The 15,000-nt window shown below is 37.7% G+C and overlaps 2 protein-coding genes across 3 annotated transcripts in view; one reads left to right on the plus strand and one right to left on the minus strand.

The window, feature by feature from the left end:
• LOC113805474 (transmembrane protein 45B) overlaps nt 1-303 on the plus strand; it is an 11,633-nt gene extending 11,330 nt beyond the window's left edge. Inside the window, exon 5 of the mRNA XM_027356478.2 lies at nt 1-303. This exon is cut by the window's left edge and continues 482 nt beyond it. The gene's annotated coding sequence lies outside the window, so the exon portion shown is untranslated.
• Nucleotides 304-1,876: 1,573 nt separating this feature from the next.
• LOC113805473 (rifampicin phosphotransferase) overlaps nt 1,877-15,000 on the minus strand; it is a 51,593-nt gene continuing 38,469 nt past the window's right edge. For both annotated transcript variants that reach the window (XM_070143945.1, XM_070143946.1), the window contains exons 17-32: nt 14,590-14,717; nt 12,917-13,091; nt 12,458-12,628; nt 10,424-10,561; nt 9,424-9,508; nt 8,692-8,780; nt 8,178-8,333; nt 7,413-7,472; nt 7,077-7,177; nt 6,581-6,688; nt 6,248-6,367; nt 5,916-5,994; nt 5,471-5,605; nt 4,960-5,062; nt 4,500-4,574; nt 1,877-2,310 (exon numbers count right to left, since the gene is read on the minus strand). In XM_070143945.1, coding sequence (XP_070000046.1) covers nt 2,237-2,310; nt 4,500-4,574; nt 4,960-5,062; nt 5,471-5,605; nt 5,916-5,994; nt 6,248-6,367; nt 6,581-6,688; nt 7,077-7,177; nt 7,413-7,472; nt 8,178-8,333; nt 8,692-8,780; nt 9,424-9,508; nt 10,424-10,561; nt 12,458-12,628; nt 12,917-13,091; nt 14,590-14,717 — 1,797 coding nt within the window. In that variant the 3' untranslated portion in view covers nt 1,877-2,236. The remainder of the gene's footprint in view (nt 2,311-4,499; nt 4,575-4,959; nt 5,063-5,470; nt 5,606-5,915; nt 5,995-6,247; nt 6,368-6,580; nt 6,689-7,076; nt 7,178-7,412; nt 7,473-8,177; nt 8,334-8,691; nt 8,781-9,423; nt 9,509-10,423; nt 10,562-12,457; nt 12,629-12,916; nt 13,092-14,589; nt 14,718-15,000) is intronic.

Raw genomic sequence — 15,000 nt, forward strand, 5'->3', positions numbered from 1 at the left:
TCTCACTAATAGTAATGTCATTTTCATTACTCCGTCACCTGATTACGTGTGTGAGTATACGTGCGTTTTTGTGTGTGCATTATTTATATATATATATTTCTATTTTTTGTCACATGTGTATTGTATCACCGTAAGTCGTGCCTTTGTCGTAACGTGATGAAAGTATTAGAGGAATATACAGCCTCATAAAAATGGTGTTATATCTATCCATCATAACAACAGGTGAGCTGTGAAATAAATACAATAGTAGATTCTGGTTGATCACATTTTTTGTATGTATTTTAAAATAAAATATCGCAATGTTGTTGTCTTTCTCTTGGCTTCTCCAATTCACATATTTAGCAATAAAGATAAATCAATTGTGGAAATACATACTGTATATCTCTCTATCTATATCTATATCTATCTATATATAATAATAATAATAATAATAGTAATAGTAATTGTTATCATTATTTGCAATAGTTTTCAGTAATCATTGTTGCTCTTTCTTCTGTTGCTACTGCTGCTGTTGCTATCTTTACTATCAGTAGTAGTATCATATTTATCACATCTAGATCTGTATTTGTAGTCTTCCTGTATCACCTGTTGCTGCTTCAAAATAATCATGTCCGAGATATTAACTGCACTACCAAGGTATGTAAAGCTCTCTGTGACTTCAAAATCCTTACCACAAGCGCATATCGACTGAACAGGTTTTCCTGGCAGGCATCCCAAATCCTCGATTTTGGTCTTGGTCCAGGAGACCTGTAATCCCAGGGGCTTTGCCTCATTGCTGAATGCATCAAGATTCGCCACTAGAGATTCCAGAGACTCTCCGAATAGCATCGTCGGCAAAATCAAGGTCATAGACCTTGATATTGCTCAGTGTTGCTCCACACTGACTTTGGATAGTAGTTCCGACCATTATCCAGTTCATGTGTGGTGAAAAGTGTTGGTGCAAGGGCACAAGCTAGCCTCACTCCTAAGTTACCAGGAAAGAAGACAAACCCCCACCACCTCCTCGGCAAGATTTCTGATGAACTGTTTCTTATCCCTTCTCATCAGGGTTCGAGCCCTGCGCACCAAGGAACGGAGCAAATTCTGATTGCCATTCAGATGAACCACGTGACATGCATCTGTGGCCTCCAATGTCCCCAACGAGATGAAATTCTGCCTTGTCCTGGGACGTTTACTAATGGACTCCTGCGCTGTATCAAGTGTTTCATGCTTAAATGAATCCCATAGAGCTACTGGGTCCGTCAAGCTTTCAAGCACTGTTAACCGATCAGAGATTGTTGTGGCGAACCCATGTGTGCACTCGTCTTCCCCCAATCTGTCCAGGTGAAACACTAGAGTAGCCACTGGAGAGACGGGAAAATTTGAAATGGACGTTTGCAGGGTCACTACAACACAGAACTCGGCGCTCCTGTAAACCCTGCAGTTCCGGAGGATCCTCCAGTGAGTGCTAATAAGGATGTGGTCTACCTCCTTATATATGCATGTATAGATATGCGTATATATATATATATATATATATATATATATATATATATATATATATATATATATATATATATATATATATATATATATATATATATAGGGAAGGAGGGGGAAAGTGGGAAGGAGGGGGAGAGAGAGAAAGCGAGAGAGAGAGAAAAAAAAAGACTGTGAGTGAGTGAGTGAGTGCAGCAGGTACTGAGTTAGTAGCTTACTATTCTCTATCTGATCAACTGACTGTCCAACAGACTGATTGACTGACTGTCTCGATGTATGGCTAAATCATATATATAAATATATATATATATATATATATATATATATATATATATATATATATATATATATATATATATATATGGATAAGAAAAGGAAGTAATTATAACACTCTTCATGGGGAAATAACAAAGTTTATTTCTGCAAGATATATACATTAAATTTCAAAATATACAAGACACAAGAATATATAAATTTTTGCATCTTTAAATTCTAAGATATAAAGAAAACTTCATCAGTTGAGGTAAAACGGCTTGCCAGTCTATCTAAATCACATATCAAGACCCGTTTAATCACACATACTCAAGTATAGACACACACAAAGAAACTAACACACACACACACACATATATATACACACAAAAAATGTCAAAACCGCACAAACGGGCACACACATACAAAGAAACTGACAGACAGAAGACGCTGAGACAACAGAAGAATGAAATGCAAGGCTATCGAGCCCCAGAGCCTTCAAGGTCTAATCTCCTGACGTCGCCTTGGATTCCACTCGGGTAACCGTTCCCTTCGTGGCGTTGAGGATGATGGTGTCACCTGCAATGAAGAAGGTTTTGTATTCCTTTTATGTCTTAAGGAACAGGAATCTGAAGCTGGTGGTTCCTACCCTGGGTTCCACAGAAAGTCGCTAAGGATTCTGGAAGAAATGGTGAAATAACTATATAAACATAGGAAATTCAAGACAATTCACTGAGTTTTGAAGACATCAAGATCAGAAGCAAGAAAATATCTTTATACAAAAACCATACTTCAGGCCCCGTTTTGGCGTGCTTATTATTCCTACAGTGAATAGTTAGTAATGATAGGTAAAAACTAAATTATAATTACATATTTCATTGAATATGGATTCTATTTTCCGTTCTCTCTCTCTCTCTCTCTCTCTCTCTTTCTCTCTCTCTCTCTCTCTCTCTCTCTCTCTCTCTCTCTCTCTCTCTCTCTCTCTCTCCCTCTCTCTCTCTCTCATTAATTTCTGAGCTTCTTAAAGTGGGACTAATAGCATGACAGAAGTATTGCTTAAAATAAACAATATGTTATGAAAACAAGCGATTGGCAGAGAAATGGACAAAATCAGTTACCATAATTATCCCGATATTGTCTTATCTCTAATCGTAAGTCGAATGGAATGAGAATAAAAGCTTGGTTTCAGAAATGCACAATCGCTGCGAAGTTGCTGGGACTCCCATAAGAAATCTCCCACGGTTTTATGAATGTTTGTGAGACCTTCGCCAGGCAGTGGACTTCAAGTGATTTGGTTAATGATGAAATATAGCATCAGTTTTACAGTAACAGTGAACAATGCTTTGAACGCGCAAGGTCTTGTTTTGCTAGTGATTTGTCAAGCAATTACTTCCAGAGTTAACTAGTGCTTCGGCATCTCTCCTCATTTACCTAATATTTCCTTGAACTCTTCATGACTGAAGCCTTTGATGGTGTCGATGGTAATGTAACAATAATGGTAAATGGCTGTGTAGCCTACAATTTAAAATATCGACTGAACTGGATAAACGGATATTAAATTTAGAAAATTAACTTTTAAAGTTAATGCAAAATACGAGAAAAAGGTAAATGAAATATTTCGAAAATATTCTTTAAATACCATTTAACATTCGTGGTAAAATATCAGCGTGAGAAAAGAAAGAATCCAATAATATAAGAAAATATAAATCCTCTGTCAACGAAGAAGAATGTCTAGTGAATTCGACCGTGCCTGGCAGTGATCCTTGAGAAAAGGAGGAAGAGGAAGATCAAGAAAAACCTGGCTTTCAAACATCTAGCACTGAGCATCTTTAAAACTCCAAGAAGCCAGGAAGACCGCAGAAGATTGCGAAAGATGGAAGGATTTCGCTGTTTCAAAGAGTAAAACTGTGGACACCTTGGGCTTTGGAACAAGTTGATAAGAATATCTGTTTTTATTTACATAAACAACTGTGGCTGTCTTCCTGTTCATCTTTGTGTACACATTTCTGTGTCTGTGTTCAAGAGCTTAAGCTTTCGATCTTTCAAATGGCCTAAATTATTCTTTTTTGAAAGGAAATACAAAACTTTCCTAAGTTCGAAGATATGAAAATAAAAAAAACTAGAGGACGCTCTATAATTGTCTGAAGGAAAAGGCTAAAAATAAAAAAAGAAGACAGAAATAAAACAGAATGTAGATAAATGCTATAAAAAGAGAAAGCAATCAATAGTGATCAATGAATATTTGAGAGAGGGGGTGTAGCCAGGCACTCGCTCAATAATCGCATTCATAAATTTTGTCTCGCCAGGACCATGCGCCAGATACATTGCTGAGGAATAAATGTTTTAATGGTATTGAGAGCAAGGCTTGTGATCACAGCAAGATAATGATATGGAATTGAATGAATTATGATGCTAGAACTACCGTCTACCGTTACTATAATCCAGTTAGAATGGCTCAATTTTGAGTATTTTTTTCTGTGTGTGTGTGTGTGTGTGTGTGTGTGTGTGTGTGTGTGTGTGTGTGTGTGTGTGTGTGTGTGTGTGTGTGTGTGTGTGTGTGTGTGTGTGTGTGTGTGTGTGTGTGTGTGTTTGTGTGTGTGTGTGTGTGTGTGTGTGTTTGTGCATGCATGCGTGTGCTCATGCATATGCGTGCATGCCTATACATGCATATGTTTCTATATGTTCCCGCATATCCATATACATATATATACTATATCTGTGCATGTGAATATATATTCGCGCGCGCAATGTGCGTGTCCTAGACTTACCTGAGCGCAGAATGGACGTGGCCGCCGCTATCCCGACTGCGCACGGAAGCCCGTACTCGCGCGCAACCACCGCGCCTGCAAAGTCATCCTTATCATAACACCATATCAATTCGAGTTTAAATAATATACACAAAATAAATCTTTAATTAAAAGATGCTGGGTGTCAACAACGTGAATAAAAAGAGTAAATAAAAATGCAGAACAGAAAAAATAACAAATAAATATATGAAAAGAGTGGATAAACAAACAAAACAGAAAAGATTAAATGAATAAATAAATATATAAATAAAATAGAAAGAAAAATTAACAAACAACTGAAAAAATAAACAGAGTAAATAAAACAAAAACAAACAGACAGAACAGAAAAGGCGTAAACAGACAAACAAACAAATAACCAAACAAACAAACAAAAAGACCAATCAATAAAGAAAAAGCTCAAATAAACAAAGAGAACAGGTACCGTGCGAGACCAAGCCGCCGATCTCCGTGACGACACCAGACAGCAGCGGGAAGTAGGGTGTCCAGCCGACGTCCGTGCTGTGGGTCACCAGGATGTCGCCGTTCTGAGCGAGGGGAAAGGCCGTCGTGTGAGGGGTCGAGTTTCGGGGTTGTCGTGTAGGTCAGTTTTATTTTTTATTGTTTGATTGCTTTCTCTCTCTCTCTCTCTTTATCTATCTATCTATATCTCTCTTTTCCTCTCTCTTTCTCTTTCTCTCTCTCTCTCTCTCTCTCTCTCTTTCTTTTTCTTTCTCTCTCTCTATCTCTCTCTCTCTCTCTTTCTTTTTCTTTCTCTCTCTCTCTCTATCTCTCTCTCTCTCTCTCTCTCTCTCTCTCTCTCTCTCTCTCTCTCTCTCTCTCTCTCTCTCTCTCTCTCTCTCTCTCTCTCTCTCTCTCTCTCTCTCTCTCTCTCTCTCTCCCTCCCTCCCTCCCTCCTTCCCTCCCTCTCTCTCACCTGCCTCGCCTGGACGTACCTGTATGGTCGGCGCATCCTTGAGGTCCGTTATGATCCTGGCGGGGGCGGTGACCATGCCCTGGCACACGGGGGTTCCCTGCAGAACGAGCTCGCTGCCATCAGAGGGCACGACGAAGGACTCACTGGCAGAGATCTATAACCGTAAAGAATTATGGGTTAAAGTAATGATGAATGGTAATGATACTACAAACGAATAATGAATGAACATTAAGATCATTATCAATAAGAGCAGTAATAGTGATAGTGACAATAGCAGCTGTATTTCGATTCCAACGGTGGAATAATAATAATGGTTGTAAAATTACAAATACAACAGCTGGTAATAACAATAATGAAATCCTTTTAAAAAACGTATCATATTGGTAAGTAGAAATTTTCCTCTCGTATCATATTTCCTCGAAAAGTTGAAAGGGAACTTTGCAACAATACGAGATGCAACTGACCGGCCGCGGCAATCCGACGGAGATTTCAGGGAACTTCGTGGCTTCAATCTGCGCGTCCAGCCGTTTCCTTCGCACTGCTCTTTAGATGACAAGAAGAAAATGAAATAAAATAAAAATTACTGGTAATTTTCAAAGGAAACAAAAGTATTATAGCCTGTGAAATACTCTTTGTCTGAAATATATATCACATAACAAAATCGCAAACATAAACACACGTACTGAAATGAAAAGATTAGAATTCATATATAATTCTAATTCCATCACACGACCAGTCATAAATCATATAACTTCCCTTATATTCTACACTTCTTCCTAAGTTGCCAATTACATACTTCGCAATAAGGCTTGGAGACCGAGTCCTAATGAGTTCGCCGATCTCGCTGTGCTTCAGATAGAAGATAAGGTCGGCGTCAGGCAGTCGAGCTTCCGAGACCATGAGCTGACCTAGGTTCCTGGAGGTGGGGGGGGGGGGCAGGAGATAAATTATTCCGTGTAAAACAAATGTTTTAGTGGTGGTACAGAAAAGTGGTTATTTGTCACAAGATGAATATATGTGTGTATATATATATATATATATATATATATATATATATATATATATATATATATATATATATATATATATATACATATATATACATATACGCCGGCGCCCTTCGCACTACCTGTACGCCTTCCGGAAGCCGTCGAGGATCTTCACGATCTGAGACTTGGTGGCCTCGCGGTTCACGACGGCCTCGCGACACATGGGCAGCACGAACTTGAGCGAGCGTCTGCGGGGAAGGAGAAGAAGGGTTAGTTATTTCGTTCTGTTTTTAGTTTATCTATTTGGTCATTTTCGTCAGTTGTGTCGAGTGCGTGAAGGGAAGGATCTGGTGGAGTTTGCTTGTTGATATCTATGCGAGGGAGATATCAGTATTGTTTCCTTCTATCTACGCTGATGTCATTTCCTTCATCATTTTCGTTATGGATTTAATCAATATCATTGTCAGATTAATCAACATTAATCCATACGTCAATACAATCACGACTATCGTCATCAGAAATCTCACCAATACTACCATTACAAATGAGAAAAAGTCACCATTCACCACCACTAGTAGCATCACCACCACTATCAACACTCCCTCTAACATACTCATCACAGTCGCCTTTCCTTACTTGGTCTTGGGCGTCACTTGACTTCTGATGCTGTCAAGAGCTTGGTCGATGGAAGTAACTTTCTTCACACTCGTGTAGCTACTGGGATGTCGCACCATCACCTGTTGGATTACGTAACCAGTGCAAACATACATGCGTGTTGACGCCTTACATTCTCTACGCATAATCCTTCGACAGTAGATTTTTTTTGTCCAAAATAAGCCAAACTATGTACAGTTCCAAAGTCACAATCAATTAACATATAGTGAAATCAAAGTCTACGCTAAAATTAAGCTTTTAAAGTTTTCATTGTCTTTTCCATTTTTTCTTGTCTCAAATAGGCCTATAAATCTTTACCTGCAGCGTCTGGACGAGCGTGTGAGGGTCCATTCCCCAAGACACAGAGTGAAGGTCGAGCTGGAGAGAGAGAACTAGTGTGAGAAACAAGTAGAATTAAGTTCAGATAAAATATTTTCATTTAGATATGATCAAACAATAATGGTTGAGGCATTTACATTTATATATTACACGATCAGCTTTCAAATCAGCATATAAAAACAAACGTAAACATGAATTTATACACAAATTAATGTTTCTTATGAAGCGTAATTATAAAAAATCTAGTTCGAAACGTAATTTCATTCCATTGAATATTTGAGTGTTTTGTTTTAAATGAACATACGACTTTCATTTCAGCCAAGGGTTCTTCAACTTCAGAATACAAATATCAAAGAAATAAGTAAAGCTACTATTGTACAATATGATGTAATAACAATATGTCTCTCAATATACATATAAATCTATCTATTTATCTATTTACTTACCTATATCTATGTATCTATTTATCTATATCTATCTATTTATCTATATCTATCTACCTACATCTATCTATCTATTCATCTATGTCGATCTATTTATCTATTTATTTATATCTATCTATTCATCTATATCTATCTATCTATTTATCTATATCTATCTATCTATTCACCTATATCTATGTATTTATTTATATCTATCTATCTATTCATCTATATCTATCTATTCATTTATATCTATCTATCTACATCTGTCTATATAAGACGCCACACATCACAACTTGCTCCCAGTGCTCCCCTGCCCTACCTCCTTGATGCATCGATGCCCGTGCCTGGCGAGGAAGGCCCTGAAGGCGGTGCCGACGAGGCCGGGGTCGCTCTCCAGCCACACCTGAGCCTCGTCTCCTGTCATGCCAAGGAAGTCGTCCACCTCCTCGTTCTCGGCGATCACGCGAGCTAAAGCCTGGAGGGGGAGGAGGGGGCGAGGGGGGCTGTCTCACTTGTGCTCGACGGGTGTGTACTCGTGTGGCTGGTGTGTTGTGTGTTGTTTGTGTGTGTCTGTGGTGTATTTGTTGTTGCTATTGTTTGGTGTGTGTGTGTGTGTGTGTGTGTGTGTGTGTGTGTGTGTGTGTGTGTGTGTGTGTGTGTGTGTGTGTGTGTGTGTGTGTGTGTGTGTGTGTGTGTCCTTGCAAATATATACATAAGTAGCTATCTAGCCTTGAATATAAATCTCAATCAAAGCTCTAAAATAAAAAGAAATATTGCATTAGTGGCGTCTGCGAGGTTGCCCTTTAACCCTCGCGGAAACGGCTTGGCTTTACCTTCAGCGCCGTCGGGACATCGGCCGATTCGACGCCGGTGCACGAGGAGAGGAGGAGGGCGATGTCCGTCCGGTTGTCCTCGCTGAGCTCTGCCGAGGGAAGGAAAAGGTGTACTGGTTGAAGTTCCCTTCTCTCTCTCTCTCTCTCTCTCTCTCTCTCTCTCTCTCTCTCTCTCTCTCGTATTTCACGTCTTTCTCAATCTCTACCATTTGTCTCTACTATCTCTCTCTCTCTCTCTCGTTTCACCTCTTTCTCAATGTCTAACATCTCTCTCTTCTCTCTCTCTCTCTCTCTCTCTCTCTCTCTCTCTCTCTCTCTCTCTCTCTCTCTCTCTCTCTCTCTCTCTCTCTCTCTCTCTCTCTCTCTCTCTCTCTCTCTCTCTCGTATTTCACCTCTTTCTCAATCTCTACCATTTGTCTCTACTATCTCTCTCTCTCTCTCTCTCTCTCTCTCTCTCTCTCTCTCTCTCTCTCTCTCTCTCTCTATATATATATATATATATATATATATATATATATATATATATATATACATATATATACATTTATATATATATATATATATATATATATATATATATATACCTATATATAAATCATACTTTTCCATCATCTCTCCCTTCCTTCCTCCCTCCCTCCATCTTTCTCTGTTCCTTTCTCACTCACTACCCGCTCTCGCCCTCCTCATCTCCCTTTCATCCATTTAACCCCCACACACCCTCCGTCCTCTTACCCGTGCTATTCTCCGCCAGCATCTGGAGGGCGATGCACTGGCTGCTGGAGCTGAACTTGCTCGTGAGGACGTGGTTGTGGCTCCCCTGCGGCCGTCAGAAAGTCGGATATTTTAAAGTATAAAAAATGCTTGTTCATATAGAAATATATTGTGTAAAAATGCTTGTTTATATCGATACATATTGTGTAAAAATGCTTGTTTATATAGATACATATTGTGTAAAAATGCTTGTTTATATCGATACATATTGTGTAAAAATGCTTGTTTATATCGATACATATTGTGTAAAAACGCTTGTTTATATCGATACATATTGTGTAAAAATGCCTGTTTATATAGATACATATTGTGTAAAAATGCTTGTTAATATCGATACATATTGTGTAAAAATGCTTGTTTATATCGATACATATTGTGTAAAAATGCTTGTTTATAAAGATACATATTGTGTAAAAATGCCTGTTTATATAGATACATATTGTGTAAAAATGCTTGTTTATATCGATACATATTGTGTAAAAATGCTTGTTTATATCGATACATATTGTGTAAAAATGCTTGTTTATAAAGATACATATTGTGTAAAAATGCTTGTTTATATAGATACATATTGTGCAAAAATGCTTGTTTATATAGATATATATGGTAAAAATGCTTGTTTATATGAACTGAAAATAAAACATGTACGACAATAGTATGACTCGCAAGAGAAAACTTAGAAAACTTGATAACTAAAGAGTGAAACAGATGAATAAACAAAAGATTTTAGCGAATAATTAACACAAACAAATGAACGAATATTAAGGTTAAAGATAGAACAAGATTTCAAGAGTAGAGTATATAAAAAAAGAAACCCAAAGACGAAGCGAAGAGAAAATAAAGAAGATAGAAGAAGATAGTAGCAAAAATAATAACATAAGGTAAGAAAAAGAAAGAAAGAAAGAAAGGAGAACGAAAAACAAGCAAAAAAAAACAAGAAAAGGGAAGTCCAACGCCTCACCTCAACCATATCTGGGAGATGATTCGTGATATCGGAATAGAGAGCCTCGGGAGACAACGTACTTCTTCCTTGATCCAGACAGTAATCTCCGAACTTCTGCCGGCCTCTGCTGACTCGGCTGCCGTTGGCGAACTTGTCCTGAAAGAGATCGCGAAAGGTCGTCTATGTGAGAATGGGTCGGTGAAAGTAGTCTGGGTGAGTGATAAAGATCGAAATATGGTTGAGCGTTGGTACTTAGCTCCGTTTCTCTCTGGAATCGATCTATCTATCTATCTATGTCTATCCATTTATTTCTTATTTACCAACCCATCTATCAATAATTTGTTGTCCGTGTTCGTGAGAACGGCTCGGTGAAGGCAGTCCTGGAGAGTCATAAAGATCGAAATATGACAGCATCTGTGTTTAGATAATTCTCTCCGGAATGTCTATCTATCTATCTATCTATCTATCTATCTCTGTTTATCAATTTATTTCTGTTTATCTACCAACCCATCTATGAATTATTTGTTGTTCGTGTTTGTGAGAATGATTCGGTGAAGATAGACCGGGAGTGTGAGAAAGATCGAAATATGACAGCATTTGTGCCTAGCTTCATTTCTCTCTGGAATCGATCCATCTATCTGTCTCTATCAACCCATTTATATCTATCTACTTACCCATCTATCAATAATTTGTGTTTTATCATTTTTATTATTTTACTTTTTTTTATACCGAAACCCCTTCTCTTTTGGGGAGTGGATTGTTTAAGATACTACAGGTATAGAGTAAAAAAAAAAGAAAATTATATGTTTTATATCTTTAGAGGACATCATATCTTTGCTGAACAGGATGAAAATCTAAAATACCAAAATGAAGTAAAGCTATGAATTAAATATACCGATACTTCGCTAAACCTCCGATTCCTATACGGAAGAAAATTCTTATTGGCATCAGATGAAACAAAATCAAACTGAGCTATTTCATTCCGTTAACTATACTTGAGTCAAAATCTACGCCAAACCATAAAATATAAAAATTATTAATCAAATAAACGGAATTCCAAAAAGGACAGCTTAGAATAACACATAAACCAGGTTGAATCAGACTTTACAGTAAAACATAGAATATAAAAATTAATTAAATAAACGGAAATGAAAAATGAACAAATATAAAAATTATTAATCAAATATAAAAATTATTAATTAAATATAAAAATTATTAATTAAATATAAAAATTGTTAATTAAATCTAAAAAAATATTAATTAAATATAAAAATTGTTAATTAAATCTAAAAAAAATATTAATTAAATATAAAAATTATTAATTAAATATAAAAATTGTTAATTAAATCTAAAAAACATATTAATTAAATATAAAAATTGTTAATTAAATCTAAAAAAAATTATTAATTAAATATAAAAAATATTAATTAAATATAAAAATTGTTAATTAAATCTAAAAAACATATTAATTAAATATAAAAATTGTTAATTAAATCTAAAAAAACATATTAATTAAATATAAAAATTGTTAATTAAATCTAAAAAATTATTAATTAAATATAAAAATTATTAATTAAATATAAAAATTATTAATTAAATATAAAAATTATTAATTAAATATAAAAATTATTAATTAAATATAAACATTATTAATTAAATATAAAAATTATTAATTAATTATAAAAAAATAGTAATCAAATATAAAAATTATTAATTAAATATAAAAATTATTAATTAAATATAAAAATTATTAATTAAATATAAAAATTATTAATTAAATATAAAAATTAATATAATATAAAAATTATTAATTAAATATAAAAATTATTAAATATAAAAATTATTGATTAAATATAAAATTTATCAATTAAATATAAAAATTATTAATTAAATATAAAAATTATTAATTATATATAAAAATTATTAATTATATATAAAAATTATTAATCAAATATATAAATTATTAATCAAATATAAAAATCATTAATTAAATACAAAAATTATTAATTAAATCAAAGGAAATCGAGAAAAACGAACTCTGGAATGACATACGTAAATCAGGTTGAACAAGACTTGAAGGAGGGTCATCCTATTCATCATTCCGAAGCGCTCGGTGCCCCAGGCCAGGAACTGCGGGGTCGTGACCTCGTGGCCGAACACAGCGAGGTCAATGGCCTGGCAAGTGGCGTTCACCTCACTGCTTTGGATGAACTGGTATTGCATCTGGTGAGGTTATTGTTGCATTAATGTATTGGTGGGTGGCTCTACTTTCTCGCTTTCGTTCTCTCTCTCTCTCTCTCTCTCTCTCTCTCTCTCTCTCTCTCTCTCTCTCTCTCTCTCTCTCTCTCTCTCTCTCTCTCTCTCTCTCTCTCTCTACTTCTTCCCCCACCCTATCTCCCTCACTCTCCTTCCCCCTATCCTCTTCCTCTCCCTCTCCCTCTCCCTCTCCTTCCTTCACCCTCTCCATCTCCTTACCCCTCCCTCCCTCCCCCTCTGCCCTTGCTCCCTCACCTCGATCATGTTGAGGAAGAACTGCGAAGCGAACGTCGGGCAGAGCTTCACGTGGTGCGGGTCGAAGGGGACGGCCGGCCACTTGCAGCGAATGGAGTCCCTCTGGAAGACCACGTCCAGGACAGATGGCAGAATAGATAAGGTCAGAGGGGAGATCCTTCCTTGGAGAACTTCGCTGGGGGGAGAGAGGAAGGTGAGGTGAGGAGAGGAGGTTAAAGGAGGCGAGAGGGGGGTTGGGGAGGTTAATGGGGGGTGAGGAGAGATGGGGAGAGAGGGAGATAGGGAGGTTCATAGGGGGTGATTGGGAGAGAGGGAGGTGGGGGAAGAGAGTGTTTAATGGGAGGTGAGGAGAGGAAGTTAAAGGAGGGGAGAGGTGGGAAGAGGGGGTTGGGGAGGTTAATGGGGGTGAGGAGAATGGGGAGAGAGAGATAGGGAGGTTCATTGGGGGTGATAGGGAGAGAGGGAGGTGGGGGAAGAGAGTGTTTAATGGGAGGTGAGGAGAGGAGGAAAGGAGGGGAGAGGTGGGAAGAGAGGGGGGTTGGGGAGGTTAATGGGGAGGTTCATAGGGGATGATTGGGGGAGAGGGAGATGGGGGGAAGAGAGTGTCTAATGGAGCGGGGGGAATGAGAGAGGGAGATGGGGAAAATGATTGAGAGATGATGAGCAGGGATAAAAAAGAAGGACGGAGATGGAGGTTAATGGAAGGTAGGATAGTGAGATGGCAGAAGGAGGGGGAGGGAGATAATGGGATGAAAAAGGAAGAGGAAGATAGGAGATTAATGGGGAGTCAGCAGATTAATAATGAGCGATGGAATAATAATCATTCACAAAAGTAAAAGGCCGAACAGAAAAACATCGTTACTGACAACTTGCATTTAACCAATCGAGCAAGAGGTAACGGTTTAAAAAGTGTTTAAAAAGGCTCCTACTTACCCTAACAGCAGTTTAGTCTACAGTACCTACTTCTACAATCCCAATTTGTCCTCCACCTTTCGCTTCCTTTCTATTCCCTCCTTACCTTACGTTTCCCACTTTACTTAACGTTGACTTTCCTTAACCTCCATTCCCAGCTTGTCTTACTCATTCTTACCTTCATATACGCTCCTTATCTTACGATTCCTAATTGCCCTACATTCCCAATTTGCCTTACGGACGCCCTCCGCTTAGCCTTCGCGTGCCCTTATGATTCCTACCTAGCCTCCATTCCTAACTAGCCTTACGGACGCCTTTTGCTTACTTTTGCATGTCCCCCGTACCTTAAGATTCCTACTTACCTCATATTCCTAGCTTGATACAGTCTTGCTTCCCTTGGCATCTTATATTTGCCTTATGATTCCTACTTTCTTTACATTCCCAGCTTGCCATACTTCTGCTTATCTTCGCATGTCCTCCTTCCCTTCGATTCCTACTTAACCTCCATTCCCAAAGTGCCTTAATCACCCTCAGACTACTTACCCTCAATTTGCCTTAATCACTTTTAGCTTATCTTCGCATGTCCTCCTTTTCTTACAATTTCTACTTACCCTCCATTCCCAATTTACCTTAATCGCCTTCTGCTTACCTTCGCATGTCCTCCTTGTCTTACAGTTTCTACTTACCCTTCATTCCCAATTTACCTTAATCGCCTTCTGCTTACCTTCGCATGTCCTCCTTGTCTTACAATTCCTACTTACTCGACGTTGGCTTTAGTGTAGAGCTCGTGGTCTGTGAGATGAGCCGAGTCCTGTTCATGAAGGAGCTCGAAGTCCGTCCAGGAGTCCAGCGTCGTGATCGGTCGGGCTTGGAGGAGGTAGAGGGCGTCCTTTGTGGAGGGGGAGGGAGGGATTAATATTTTTTTCTTTTGTATTTCTTGTATGTATTTCTACTGGATAAAACAAGGGTTGGTGATTGCCGTGGTGGTGTGGGTGGTGCTTGGGCGGGATTGAGAGGCCTGTTGGTTTAATGATGATGAAAAACTCGGATTGCGGATACAGTGAGTTTTATTGATAATGATTACTTGAAAACGAGCAATGGAGCAGATAGAAATTTTACGCTGTGTGTAGACCTGATATGTCAGTGTATAATGTGCATTGCATGAGGATATA

The sequence above is a fragment of the Penaeus vannamei genome, chromosome 31 (assembly GCF_042767895.1).
Source record: "Penaeus vannamei isolate JL-2024 chromosome 31, ASM4276789v1, whole genome shotgun sequence".
Lineage (NCBI taxonomy): Eukaryota > Metazoa > Arthropoda > Malacostraca > Decapoda > Penaeidae > Penaeus > Penaeus vannamei.